This window comes from Trachemys scripta, chromosome 9 (assembly GCF_013100865.1).
Source record: "Trachemys scripta elegans isolate TJP31775 chromosome 9, CAS_Tse_1.0, whole genome shotgun sequence".
In the NCBI taxonomy this organism is placed as follows: domain Eukaryota; kingdom Metazoa; phylum Chordata; order Testudines; family Emydidae; genus Trachemys; species Trachemys scripta.
The window spans coordinates 85,401,167-85,415,839 of record NC_048306.1 but is presented as its reverse complement, the minus strand read 5'-3'; the positions used below and the strand labels follow the sequence as shown (position 1 = coordinate 85,415,839).

Sequence of the window (14,673 nt, the reverse complement as noted above, 5' to 3'; positions counted from 1 at the left end):
CAGTGTTATAAATACACACTTAGCAAAAAGGATGATTGCTTTACATCCATTGTTTTTGTGCACTGCAGGATGTACAATACACGGATATTGATTACATGGAACGGCAATTAGACTTTACCCTCAGCCCAAACTTCACTGGACTACCAGCTCTGGTTGACAGAATGAAAAAGGAAGGAATGCGATTCATCATTATCCTGGTCAGTGTTTTTTCCCTTTTTTACCTTGCCACAGATCAACAAGTTATATACTTCACATAATACTCTTGATGTGTATAAAACAGGGCTGTCCAGTGATTAAAATAAGTAATCAAGATTAATTGTGGGATTAAAAAAATTAATTGCAATTAATCACACTGTTCAACAATAATAGAATACCATTTATGTAAATATTTTTGGATGTTTTCTACAGTTTCAAATATATTGATTTCAATTACACCGAATACAAAGTGTATGGTATTCACTTTACATTTATTTCTGATTACAAGTATTTGCACTGAAAATAAACAAAATAAAAAGTATTTTTCAATTCACCTAATACAAGGGGGGAGGGATAGCTCAGTGGTTTGAGTATTGGCCTGCTAAACCCAGGGTTGTGAGCTCAATCCTTGAGGGTGCCATTTAGGGGGAAAAATAGTTGGGGATTGGTCCTTCTTTGAGCAGGGGGTTGGACTAGATAACCTCCTGAGGTCTGTTCCAACCCTGATATTCTAAGTACTGTAGTGCAATCTCTTTATCATGAAAGTTGAACCTACAAATGTACAATTATGTACAAAAAAAACTTGCAATCCAAAATTAAACAATGTAAAATTTTAGAGCCTACAACTCCACTCAGTGCTACTTCTTGTTCAGCCAATCGCTCAGACAAACAAGTTTGTTCATATTTTCAGAAGATAATGCTGCCTGCTGCTTGTTTACAATGTCACCTGAAAGTAAGAACAAGTGGCACTGTTGTAAGTGGCCGGCGTTGCAAGATATTTACGTGCCAAATGTACTAAAGATTCATATGTCCCTTCGTGCTTCAACCACCATTTTAGAGGACATGCATCCATGCTGATGACAGGTTCTTTTCAATAATGATCCAAAACAGTGCAGACCGATGCATGTTAATTTTCATCATCTGAGTCAGATGCCACCAGCAGAAGATTGATTTTCTTTTTTGGTGTGTTTTATAGTTTCTGCATCAGATTGTTGCTCTTTTAAGACTTCTGAAAGCATGCTCCATACCTCATCCCTCTCAGATTTTTTTTTTAACGACCATCATCAGCATGGAAGCATATCCTCTGGAACAATGGCCGAAGCACAAAAAGGCATATGAATCTGTAGGGCATCTGTCGTGTAAATATCTTGCAATGCCAGGTACAACAGTGCCATGCAACAGCCTGTTCTCGCTTTCAGGTGACATTGTAATTAAGAAGTGAGCAGCATTATCTCCCGTAAATGTAAACAAACTTGTTTCTCTTAGCGTTTGGCGGCACAAGAAATAGGACTGAGTGGACTCGTAGGCTCTAAAGTTTTACATTGCTTTGTTTTTGAGTGCAGTTATATAACAAATAAACCTATTTGTAAGTTGCACTTTCATGATAAAGAGATTGCACTACAGTACTTTTATGAGGTGAATTGAAAAATACTATTTCTTTTGTTTTTTACAGTGCAAATATTTGTAATAAAAATAATATAAAGTGAGCACTGTATACTTGTATCCTGTGTTGCAATTGAAATTGATATATTTGAAAATGTAGAAAAACATCCAAAAATGTAATACATTTCAAATGCATTCTATTGTTTAACAGTGCAAATAATCGCGATTCATTTTTTTAACCGTGATTAATTTTTTTGAGTAATTAAATAAAAATAGAATATCTCCATTAATTTAATTTTATCTCCTAGAACTGGAAGGGACCTTGAAAGGTCATTGAGTCCAGCCCCCTGCCTTCACTAGCAGGACCAAGTACTGATTTTGCCCCAGATCCTTAAGTGGCCCCCTCAAGGATTGAACTCTCAACCCTTGGTTTAGCAGGCCAATGCTCAAACCACTGAGCTATCCCTCCCCCCAATTGAATGAGTTAACTGTGATTAACTCATTAATTGAATGAGTTAACTGTGATTAATCAACAGCCCTAGTATTAAATTGTTCTCCATACAAATGTAAAATTGTTTTATCTTTAATTTTAGGATCCAGCCATTTCAGGCAACGAAACCAATTATCTAGCCTACACAAGAGGTGTCCAGGAAGATGTTTTTATTAAATGGCCCAATAGCAGTGAAATTGTGTGGGGAAAGGTACTGTTTTTAGATTACTTCATAACACCAGAGATGTTATTTCCAAATATGAATCATATTAGCATGCTTAAGAGGTGATTTGATCATGGTTTACAAGTACCTACCTGGGGAAGAGATTTCTGATAGTAAGCAGCCTTTTAATCATCTAGAAAAAAGCATAAGATGATGCAGTAATTGGAAGCTGAAGCTAGACAAATTCAGACTAGAAGTGAGCTGCACATTTTCAACAGTGAGGATAATTAACCAGTGGAACAACTTACCTTGGGACATGGTGGATTCTCACTTGAAATCCTGAATTTAAGACTGGAGATCTTTGTAAAAGATATGCTTAGCAGATAGAGAAGTTATGGTCTTGATTCAGAAATTTTTGTGTGAGATTCTTCTGCCTGTGTTATGTACAAAGTCAAACGAGATGATCATAATGGTCCATTTTGGCCTTAAAACTCTATTAATCTAACCTTGGAAGTAACAAATCAAAGAGAACAGTAAGCTATTCCATAAGTAGGAGAGAGATCTTATTTTCATTGGTTGCTAGAGTTTTCTTTTAATTAAAGTATTCCTCTTAAAACTTATATCCGATAGCAAATTAAATAGGAATTCTCCAACAATAGCCATTTGTATGACTTGTGCATGTTCTCACCCCATGCAAAAGTAAAGTCCTCTTGGGAAAATATCTACAAATATTAGCTAAGTTCAATGACTGGATTCTGCTGGTGGAAGCCAGCTGCAGGCATCCAGCAGCAGTAAGCCCACGTGAAGCAGAATTGCATTGGAACAAGCTGTCAGCACCTCCGAAACAACTGGAGGGCCCAGAGTTGGCCAGTGTAACTTGAAAGTGGATAGGACCATCCAGTGGGAGGTTGGGGCCAGGACACCTGAGGTGCATTGATTCAATCAGTAGAGTTGGAGATGCTATTTAAAGTTGCCCTCCTGTTAGGGAGATCAGTGGCACTATTACTTGCCCTCTGACAGGGTTAATCATCATCTGGTGCAGCTGCACACGAGAGGAGTGCAAATGTCACACCAATGTATCTGTGACCCAAACTGTTCCCTCCAGCTCCGTGGATAGAGAGCACAGCAGCAGATCTCTGTGGCGGGAAACGTGCAAAATAGAGGTAATCCTGGTAGTCAGCATAGCAGCTGCTGAAGGGGCAGGCCGAGCATAGAAGAAAATGGCTGGGTGATGGACAGTCTTCTGTGGATATGTCCCATTCTATAGTCATGGCAATTTCTTTCCTATTTATAGCTGACTGCCACAATATCAACATAGGCACTTTTTGCCTCCACACTGTGGAATTATGCTATTGACCAAAATTTTCCAGTGCCATTGGCTTATTGAGAAGCCCTTGATCCTGTCAGGGAACTGGAGGGGCAGAGTAGGAAAGCTGGGAAGCGGTATGGAACTATATTGTTTTCATGACGATGGCCATGACCTCTAGTGATTTCCCTGAGATCTGCATGGATCTGGAGGGATCTGTGGGCTTGGGTGTGTTTTGGGGAGTCTTTAGTTCTGAAGGGAGACAAAATACTTTCCTATATCCTCTGTGAGATTTCCTTTGTAGGAGACACTACAGCACTCAGTATGCCTTGAATACTGTTTTTCCTATGTATTACCACAGTTGAGCCTATGCCATGCTCCATGCAGAGCCATTTATATATTATAGAGCCTAAGGGCTCCTTTTAAAATTCAGTTTAAAAGTAGTCTCTAATAAACAAAATAGAAATAGCTGCATGTTGTAAGGAAGTCCAAATCTTCAGTGTTGGAAACAGAGAACAGAACACAATTCTTGTTAATTATATACAATATTATGTTTCAAGTTTGAGCTTGGCACAAATGAGGTTCATGTTTTTCTGATGAAAAATGGTGTATCATTTGCAGCAGAACAATAAAAAGGTGAGTCTGGTTATCCATCAGCTTTAGGGATGATCTGCATGGAAAGGATCATGTGTGGTGGGACATGGTGGCCAGGAAAGCAATTAGAGATGAAGGGAGGATTAGGAAATTTTGTAGAGAGCGTGATTAGGGTATTGCTTTTGAGAAACAGCTGCTATTTTTTAGAATTCCATCATAGTGCCTAAAACATAGTGTGTGTCATAAATTTTGTACCAGCCTGTGTAATTTAGAATGATTGTTTTTTAAAATGTCCTTCCTCTTATTAGGTTTGGCCAGATTTTCCCAATGTAGTTGTTAATGAATCGCTAGACTGGGACACTCAAGTGGAGGTAAGTGTATTGCATTGCTACAATGAAATGTTTTGATTGCTTACTGACATCTATTGGCAAAAACAGAAGGGGTATCGAGTTATTCAAAAAAAGTAGCAAAGCAGTTATCAAATGTAATCTATTTTAACAGGTGAGGTAGAGACATAGAAAATGGGTAGACAAATCTACTATAGCATCTAAGAAAAAAGAGACAATCTGGAGCCTTTTACAAGCCCCGCAACATTTTAAAGTTAGCAATGCTTCTTGTTCTAATAACAATCTTTGTCATGTATTATAAAAGGGATTCATATTGTGTCACTTTATTTCTTAAACAACAAGGAGTCTGGTGGCACCTTAGAGACTAACAGATTTATTTGGGCATAAGCTTTCACGAAAGCTTATGCCCAAATAAATCTGTTAGTCTTTAAGGTGCCACCAGACTCCTTGTTGTTTTTGTAGATACAGACTAACACGGCTACCCCCTGATACTTGACTTTATTTCTTGTTTCTTTATACTTCATTGGAAAAAATAAGTCTTTGCCTTGCAAATCTTCATGCAGTTCATAAAATTCAGTGCCCTGATGTGATGTTTGTTTCATTTAAATATTTTATAAAGCTTATCCTACCCCAGGGGTCGGCAACCTTTCAGAAGTGGTGTGCCGGGTCTTCATTTATTCACTCTAATTTAAGGTTTTGTGTGCCAGTAATACATTTTAACGTTTTTAGAAGGTCTCTCTCTATAAGTCTATAATATATAACTAAACTATTGTTGTATGTAAAGTAAATAAGGTTTTTAAAATGTTTAAGAAGCTTCATTTAAAATGTAGAGCCCCCCCACCCCCACGACCAGTGGCCAGGACCCGGGCAGTGGTGAGTGCCACTGAAAATCAGCTCACGTGCCGCCTTCAGCACACGTTCATAGGTTGTCTACCCCTGTCCTATCCCATCATGTGCTTAAGGCTCAACTCTACAACAACATCCTTAGTTGACTTCAGTAGGAATTCAGGGCAAATAACTCCTTGTAGGTTTTGAACCCATGCAAAATTAAGATCTATACTCAGTTAAGTGTAAAATAGTGAACTAGTCAAAATATTAAAATTAATATGATAAACACATATAATTGAAAAGCTCAGACCAAGTATTTGTTATGAAATCTCCCATTTATATGGCTAGATTATAATCCTTTGTTGTCCTCACATTCATTGAGAACATCATCTTTTTCCCTATTCAAGAATAGTCTCACTGACGTTAAGTTTTGCCTCTGTAGGCAAATTATTTCTCTGGGCCCCAAGTAACTAGTATGATCAGACACAATCTGATAAAAAGTGTGTATTATCTAGGGGTTAGAGCAGAGGGTAAGAACCTGATTTTCATTTACATTAAGTCTAGTTATGCCATTCTACTTTAGGGGGTTTATACTACTGCCCATCTCCATAATATCTGAGCCATTGGTGCTCATTTAGGCTCTGGCAACGTAAAGGGGCTTAAAGTGAGTGTACATTTCTGATCTAAGGCCCCTTGTTACAGCTAGAGCATTGTAAAGAGGTCTTTGTGTAAATGCAAATCAGACTCTTAAGAGTCAGAACTATTAGGTTAGTTTCCGGGCTCTGCACTGATTTGGAGTGTTGTTTGTCACAATTCACTTAGCCTTTCTGTGCCTCAGCTTCCTCATTTAGAAATTCCAGAAGGGGTTAAAAATGGAATAATGATCCACATTTATTTTTAAAGAAAAACCTAAAATGCACATTGACATATAACCCTTCTTATTTTTTTTATGTTCCTATTATAGCTCAAAAGTAACCAAACTAGGGAAATGCAGTCTAGGTGAAATTATTATCAAGTGGGGTGTACTACCAGTTGAAAGACTGTGTTCAAAGAGTAGTTATAAATGGTTCGCTGTCAAACTGGGGAGCCATATCTAGTGGGGTCCCACAGGGGTCAGTCCTGGGTCTGGTACGATTCAATATTTCCATTAATGACTTGGATAATGGAGTGGAGAATGTGCTCATAAAATTTGCAGATGACACCAAGCTGGGAGGGGTTGCAAGCACTTTGTGTTAAGAATTACAGAAAATGGCATTTATAGTTAGAACTGTACAAACCATTACCTAGGAAATCAGAAACTATGCAAAATTTGCATGGTTGGAAATCCAGTTATTCCATCTCAATAATCTGTATCTTTCTCTCTATGTTGTCTGTTTACTTTTACAGCTATACAGAGCTTATGCAGCTTTCCCAGATTTCTTCCGCAACACCACAGCTCAGTGGTGGCAAAGAGAAATAAGAGAATACCACACTAACCCAAATCAACCAGAGAAAAGTGTGAAGTTTGATGGCTTGTGGATTGTAAGTGTATATATTTTTTTCTGTTTTATAGTTAAGTTTTTTGTTTACCTTTGGTTTTAATAATTATAGGAAAATCCTGCTGAAATAAAAAAGTATTTTAAATTACTGAAACTGTAGGAAAATCCTGCTGAAGTAAAAAAGCATTTTAAGTTACTGAAATTGTTTTTTAGCGTTTGTAGGAGTTGGTTCTAAGTCTTGAAGAATGTGGAGATGTGCCTGACACTCAAAGTTCAGAGCCAGTTCTGGATCAAAGCTTCCTGAAGTTGGCCTATCCAGATTAAGGGTTTAGGGTCTGTGCATTATAGAGATAGGGGCCAAGCACAATGTTTATACTGCAAGTCTACACTCCCTCCAATTTGGTGGGGCTCATGTCCATGGTTTTAGTTTGGATCCATTGAAAAATAACATGTTATCTTGATATAGCTGTAGCAGATTAGCTCTATAACCTCAGTGGCAGAGTCCAAATTACCATGGAAACCTGCATGTTAATCCCACCTGCAAATTCAGTGGGTTCGCTTACTTGCTGCTGTGTGTTAAGGACAGTGGGGTTAGAGAGACCTCCTCAGTTTGTGATGGATCTCACAAGCTCCATTACAATGTTCTCTCATGCCAGGGTCTGGAGTGGTTGTTGCATGCTGCATATTTTGCTCTGATATGCAGTAGAATGATCACCTCACACAATTATGAAGGTTACACTCTCCCTCAGCATAAGAAATTAAAAATATGAAAGTTTATCTGACTGACTTTTCCCATAATAACTTGTGATTCTAAGAATTCTGTGTTAAATCCAATCATGCTTAACTCCTTTTCACATCCCATTCCTCTCAGAAAGTAAGCATGGAGAAGTTGTTCAGTTGAATTTATTAGGAATATGTTACTGATGATCAAAAATTCGCTGTTTTGTTAATACAACATTATCTGCTGAAGAGCAGGTCCTAATTCTTTTATTATTGATATATTTTAATTTCATTACCGAAATAACATTATCTCGATCCTCCCTCCCCCCCATTTAAATATCACTTTTAGGATGATTTTTCTTGTAAATACTTGTCCACAGCACAAGTCTCCCAAACAGTTTGCTACAACTGCCATCTCTGCTGGACAACTGCAGAACGATGCTAGATGGAGTGTTTTGTTTGTTTCTAAAATGGAATGGACATGCAATAGCTGTGGGAGATATCTAATGTTAATATATTGTTGTCTCAAAGAAGAGAAATACCTAGCCATCCAGTAAAATGTTTGGTATCTTTCAATAAAGCCACCCTTCTTGTATTATTTTAACCAGTGGACAACATAATGTACCAACCAAGGCCACACAAACTATTACACATTTTGAAGGTCAGAGATGAATAACTTATCTATGTACAAAATTAGCCTTTTCAGTTAATATATAAGAGTTTGTTAAAAATTAGTCCAATACCTTCAATAATTACCATGGGCCACATCTCAAGGATCCCATCACAGAATTTGTTATTTCCCTGGAGACTTTCTAGCTATTCCTGTATCTATGCTTTCATTTCTAGGAAGCAGGATATTAAGGAAGTTTCCCAGCAGAGACTCAGTTTCTTTTTCAGCTGGCCCTCTGAAAAAGAAACATTTAGACTGTGATTTCTCAAAATTCGTAAGGGGAAGGCAGTAATGGCCACCCAACTCCATTAGAGTCCTTTAAAAACCACAGCCTTAACTCTAAGGGCTGGGTTCATCTTGGCTCTATACCAGTTTCTGCTGGCATAACCCTTCCACAAGATCCTGACAGTCTGTCACTGGGGAACTTGCCACAAAGAAATGTGACTGTAATCTCTGCTCTGCCAGAGTCATGCAGAAGGGGGAACACATACCAAAAAGTATGCATTGCTCGATAAGAAGAGAGGTGTCTGTGTTTGGAGGATGCATTGATCCACTGTATCTGATCATCAACCTCTGCAGGCAGCACTCCTGTGTATTCCCAGTGATAAACTATTGCACCAGTTCTGGAAAGCACATATTTGAATTTAAGCCCTTTCTCACAATAGCTGAGTGGTTAAGGCACTCACCTAGGATGTGGCAGACCTATGTTTATTTCATCTCTGTGTCTGATGTGGGACACAGATTTGAACCCTCAGCTCCCATGTCACAGAAGAGGGGCCCTAACCACTGGACTGTGGGTTAGGTTTGCTGAAGCTTTCCTGTTGAAACTGTTCCACAGTATATAAATAATGAAATAGGCATTGGGCCAGAGAAAGAGTCCTTCTCACTTTATAGGCAGGCCTCTGGTTAGGTCATTGATCTGGAATGTGGGAGACCCCAGTTCAAACCTCTGTTCCAATGACTAAGAAGGAGCTTCCCAAAAGTGTCTGTGAGTTCAGAGGATCTGCCCTGGAGGAAACTATTCTGTCAGTATTTTCGTAGCTGGGTTTGTCAGTAGCTCCATTGTAACCTTGCATTTTCAGGGGGTTATAAATTGATCATAAACAAACTGTTGCAAGCTAGAGCCTTGCATATTAGACCTCAGTCAGGTGCATTGTTTTTCCTTTCCATTTCTTTTTTTACAAATATAAATTTTGATCACTATCATGTCAAGAAAATCTAAATTGGCTGAAACGTTAATGTTAAAAAATGCAACTGTAAATGCCCTTGAAGGAGTTTTATTATGCATCACTTTGCAAAATAACATTTAATATGTTGCATCATTGAAACAAACAAAATTCATTTTAAAATGTTTATTTTTTCTTTACGTTTTTAGGACATGAATGAACCAGCAAGCTTTGTTCATGGATCAGTCGAAGGCTGTAGAAACACAGATCTAAACAATCCTCCCTATATGCCCAGTAAGTATAGTAACTATCTTGTACTTCCGTAGTGACTCTGGTTATTGTATCATTCACTTAGACTTCATCTGAGCCCCAAATTGTCAAACTCCGATGCTTTATTTAGCAGCTAAATAAAAGGGGCTTGATTTTTTCAGAGATTCTGTGCATACACAACTCCTGATTGCAGTGAGGAGCTGTGCTTGCTCAGGAATTCTGAAAATAAAACCACTTTTAGTTAGGTGCCTGTATAACATGGGTTTAGAGGCCTAAGTCTAGGCATGTTTGAAAAAAATGGCTCCAAGTATTTTACCCAAATTAGCTGTAGATTACTTTGTTTCTTTACATGAACAGTGCAGTTCAGTTTCAAGTATTTAAAAAATATTTTCCCTACCTCCTACTTTTAGCAATAGATTTGATTTAAACAATTCAGTTTAAAAATCACAGAGCCTGGCTTGGGGAGAAAACAGAATTCATAATAAAATAAAAATTTTCTTTATTCCACAGTTTAGAGACTTCAGGGCCATAGCTTTTACACTATTGGCTGAGTTTGTGCTAGAGCCATTATAAAATATGGGACTTTAGCAGAGAATACCTTAACAAGTAGTTATCCAGGAGGATATTTTCAAAGGCACAAAAAGGTAGTTAGGTGCCCAACTTCCTTTGAAAGTCCTTTGTGCTGTTGAAAATTTCCCTCCGAATGTTCTACTCATGTAGACTTCTCTCATGTGCTTACTTCTTCATTCACTTCTTCCATACACAGTTTCTCAATATTAATTTGTGTAGTTGACTCTACCTTAATACTTACGGATATTTTTCCGTTATTTACGTTATATTGATGATGTGGAGAGATGCTTCTAAAGAACTGCAGCATCCTCTGAATTAAGATCCTGTTCATACAGGCTGAGAACAGCATCTCCAGTGAGATTTTTATAGTAATTTTGTAGTTCCAAATTAGTATACAGGATTATTGGGAACAGTCAGTATTCAAAATTTAAATTGTCAGAAAATTTAGAATGTTGTTCTTACGAAAAACAAAGCAAAACAAAACTAAACAAAAGCCCACTGCACACAGGCAGTTAAATATGGTAAACGATTTGGTATGATTTAACGATACAGATATTTAAACTTCCTTCTCATTAGGTTTGGAATCACGGTCACTTGGATTGAGTCACAAAACCTTATGCATGGAAAGCGAGCAGACCCTGCCAGATGGAACCCCTGTTAGACACTATGATGTGCATAATCTCTATGGATGGTCACATGTAAAACCTACCTATGAGTAAGTTGTTTTCTTTCTCTCTTCTCTTGAGAAGCTAGTCTCTTTGTTCTACAATAATTCAGGCACCTCTTTACTGACAGTAATACTTGGAAACAGTTAGCAACTGGAATATTTTAAAAATACAACAAAGTATAAATACCATCTCTGTAAAGTTTACAAACTTCTAATATTTTATTAGCCACGTTTTCAAGGTCATATGCTCAGTCCTGTCTATATGTACTCAATAACTTTTGAAAGCCACATCCAATCAATTTCAAAATTTCAAGGAACATTCTAGGCATCAGTGAGAAATACCTATCAATTCTGGGGAAATTGAAAAACCAAAAGAGGGAAAATGAAGGGCACATGGAGCCTCTTTCCTCTGTTTATCAGAGCCACAGCTTCAAGCACCTCTGCAAGAGTCTGTAGACCGAAGAACTGGTTGATGACACCCATTAATGCCTTCCAGCCCCTGTCTCATCTCTGCCTATCCTCCCAGTAGAGATTAACTTGTTGACACCCTGAAAGAGTTCTCTTCCAGACAGAAAGAAGACAAATAATTGTGTGAGGGGAAGGGGTTTTGTGGGGGGGTGAAATGCAGGTATGTACACATGGTCTAGAGAGGGAGAATAGGGGGCCCTGGTGTCATGTGGCAGGAAAATAGGGAGAAGGAGGGAATGGTGGGTTCATGCAAAGCCCATGCCATGTGACAGGCAATAATGGGAGAATAGGGGCACACAGCCTTGGACATGGGGGATTGAGCAAGCTTGGTATGGGGAGAAAGGGAAAATAGGGGCACATGCAGAGCTGCAGGCTCTGGAGGACTCTGGTGGAAAGGGGTAGTGAGGGAACACAGAGCCCCTGCCAGAGAGGGAGGGAATGGGGGACTCAGAGCCCCAGGCATGAGGGAGGGAGCAGAGAGGGATGGGAAGAAGGTACATAGAGAGCTTGTGGGGAGACATGGAGTGAAGCAAGGAACCCCTAACGTGTGCAATGATCTTGGTCTACAGAAGCTATGAAGCATGTGACTCTGTTTTCTTTTTACTTTGACTTGGGCAAAATGTGCTTCAAATTAATGTTTTATGTCCAGCTATTTATATCGGTGACCCACCTTATCATATTTAATTGATACTCTGTTTTGTCTGCTCCTCTTTGTTCCTGACATGAAAGATTAATTGTTTCAAATATAAAAGGAGCATGACTGGTTGGTGATGTTGAGTTTAGCAGTAACCTGGAGACTTCTATGGCTTTAGTTGTGTCACCAGCGTAATATTATGAGCTCAGTCTTCACAGCCACAGTGATGTTCTGTCTTACTCTGGCTGGAAAGGCTTCCATGTGTTTCAGCCCTGTCTTTAATATAGCTGTTGCCACAATACTCTCTTCCCACCCCAACTCTGCCCTGACACAAAACTTGCATGTTTTCTTTTGTGTCCAGGAGGGACTGGCCCACAGGAGGGGATGGCATAAAGCTACTATGGCAGCTTTGCCAGGAGAAACTTCAGTTGTGCAAAGCAACCGTAAATTTGACATAGCTGGTGCCTCTTTATAAGGGCATCCTCAGTGTGGCAACCTTGGCAAAGGGAAAGAGGGTGCCCATAAGCCTGGCTATCCCCAGCTGATGTAACAGCCTTTTGGGGGCTGTTGGCAGCCAGTGTAAATTAGATCATTCCTGCTTTAATTTTAAAGTTGGGACCAGCATAGTGTTTGAAGGGGTGTATGTAGGATCAGGGTATTGTAAATGTGAGTTAAAGCCGTTTTTTGCATTCCTTACTCCCACACTGGGCTACCTTTGGTATCCGCGGGAATATTAGCAGTTGAAGGTAGCTCTATAAGGGAAAAGTGGGGAAATACCTAACAAATCACTGCTTGCATTCTGCATCCATTTTCAAGTCAACCCCATGCATGTACTGAGGACGAAGAATTCACATTCATATGACTGATTCTCTCACCACAAAAAGAAACACAGTCTAACGTGTAATGAAGCTTGCTTTGTTTTGTATTTCTCTCTTCATAGTTTCCTTTATAGTTTTTCTCATATCTTTCTGTTTCACACATCACACTTTTGAAGTTTCTTGCTTGGCAGTATGCTTTTCATCTAACATGAGGTTTACGCAAAGGGCAGACTGAAAGGATCCAGAAACAGCTTGTAAGAGCACAGTTAATTGGAGTCAGAAGCTGGAAAATGTAACACATTTTTTAATGCAAGTACCATACATGTCAAGGACAAATGGACTAGGTTTATGTATTTGTCTCATGACAGTGTTTGCCTAGTGCTAATAGTTGAGAAAAGAGAAAAAAGCTGTAGGCTTTCAAGAAGTTGGGATCTCTTTCCTCTGAGCAGAATTTCAAGTGACACTTTTGTTGCTGACTTGCACTGTCTATTGGAAGAAAATAGTGTTTAGCCAAAGCAGGTATTTAAATAGAAAACCAAAACAAGCCTCTTTCAGTATCTTATGTTTCTATGATCACCTGTGCCTTTAAACAAAATCTAGTCCTTTACCCCATACTGTACTTTTCTATTGCTGGGTGTTACATCAATGGGAAACAATCTTACAAGTGTATGTATGTGTGTAGGTACTGCGTGAAAGCTGTTTACTGCTGAAGACGTAGCTGAGAGATTAGGAGCATGGTAAAGTAGCTTTGTATTTCAATATGCATAATGCATAACAGGAAGTTGAAAACAAAAGATCAGATATCATTGATAAAAATAGATACGTACACAAGGTTTACAGCATCTACGCTCTGGTCTATACTAGAAAAATTACCTGTATTCCCTACATCCAGATCACTCGAGTCAGTGACCAACAACTTTAGGTCTCTATTTTTTCTCCTGGCCATTTGATAGGTTGACTTCTTTCCTAGAGGTTTTTTAAAAAGCATCCAGTCATACCATTTTCTTGGACAAACCTCTCTATTGCCTTTGTGTTCTCTTTCTAATTCTGTCCAGTCCATGACAGACCTTCTCTGAAGGAACTGGAGGTTTTCCAGCAGAAACCCAAGACCTCCTCAAAAATCTCTCTGAGAGATATGGATTTGCTATCTCCCTATCTTAGTCAGCCTCTCACAGCAAAGTTGATGACTCACTAGACCTCTTCATAGCAAGGTGGGGATGGTGCTATTCTTTCTTTTCTCTGCAGTGACCATACCTGAGAGACCCTGTCTCTCTGAAAAAGTTTTCTCTCCTGTCAGGTGACCTCCGAAAGGTCATCAGGAAGAATACTGGAAGAAGTACTTTCTCTACCTGAGGGAAAGGTGCAACCAGAGCACTGCCTCTGCTCTTAGCTATAGAGGGAACCAGCTGCACCCCTAGCTTCCTCCCTATCATCCACTCACTCCTGAAACTCCTCGGACTCTCCTTCCCTTCCACCAACTGCACAACTTCCTTACCTAGGTCTTGTGTCCTGATAGACACATCTCATCTGTAAAATGGGAACAACAGCACTACTTTACCTCACAGATATGTTGTGAGAATAAATATATTAAAGATTATGAGGCATTCAGCTACTACTATGATGAAGGTCATATGAGTACCTATATAGATGGATGGTGCTCTGCCACCCACTCACAGAGGTCCATATATACCCTTCCCTGCAACAGAGGGGTGTTTTAATGGAAAAGGAGAATCAGTCCTCCCTATTGCTAGGCTAGACTACAGAGTCTTCAGGCATGGAATTATATGGTTACTTGAGAACCTCAGCATTCATTTAAAAACAAATAAGTTTATAGCACTTATGGTTGCAGAGAACATATGAAATCATTAAGACTAAAAAAAGGCAAAAGCTCAAATTTATTATTTTT

General features: G+C 39.0%; 1 protein-coding gene across 1 annotated transcript in view; it reads left to right on the top strand.

Annotated features, from left to right (window-relative positions):
- The window catches only part of SI (sucrase-isomaltase), a 155,917-nt gene that overhangs the window by 78,850 nt on the left and 62,394 nt on the right, over positions 1–14,673 (top strand). The window contains exons 32-37 of the mRNA XM_034781458.1: positions 69–197; positions 2,172–2,279; positions 4,440–4,502; positions 6,693–6,827; positions 9,550–9,634; positions 10,757–10,895. Coding sequence (XP_034637349.1) covers positions 69–197; positions 2,172–2,279; positions 4,440–4,502; positions 6,693–6,827; positions 9,550–9,634; positions 10,757–10,895 — 659 coding nt within the window. The remainder of the gene's footprint in view (positions 1–68; positions 198–2,171; positions 2,280–4,439; positions 4,503–6,692; positions 6,828–9,549; positions 9,635–10,756; positions 10,896–14,673) is intronic.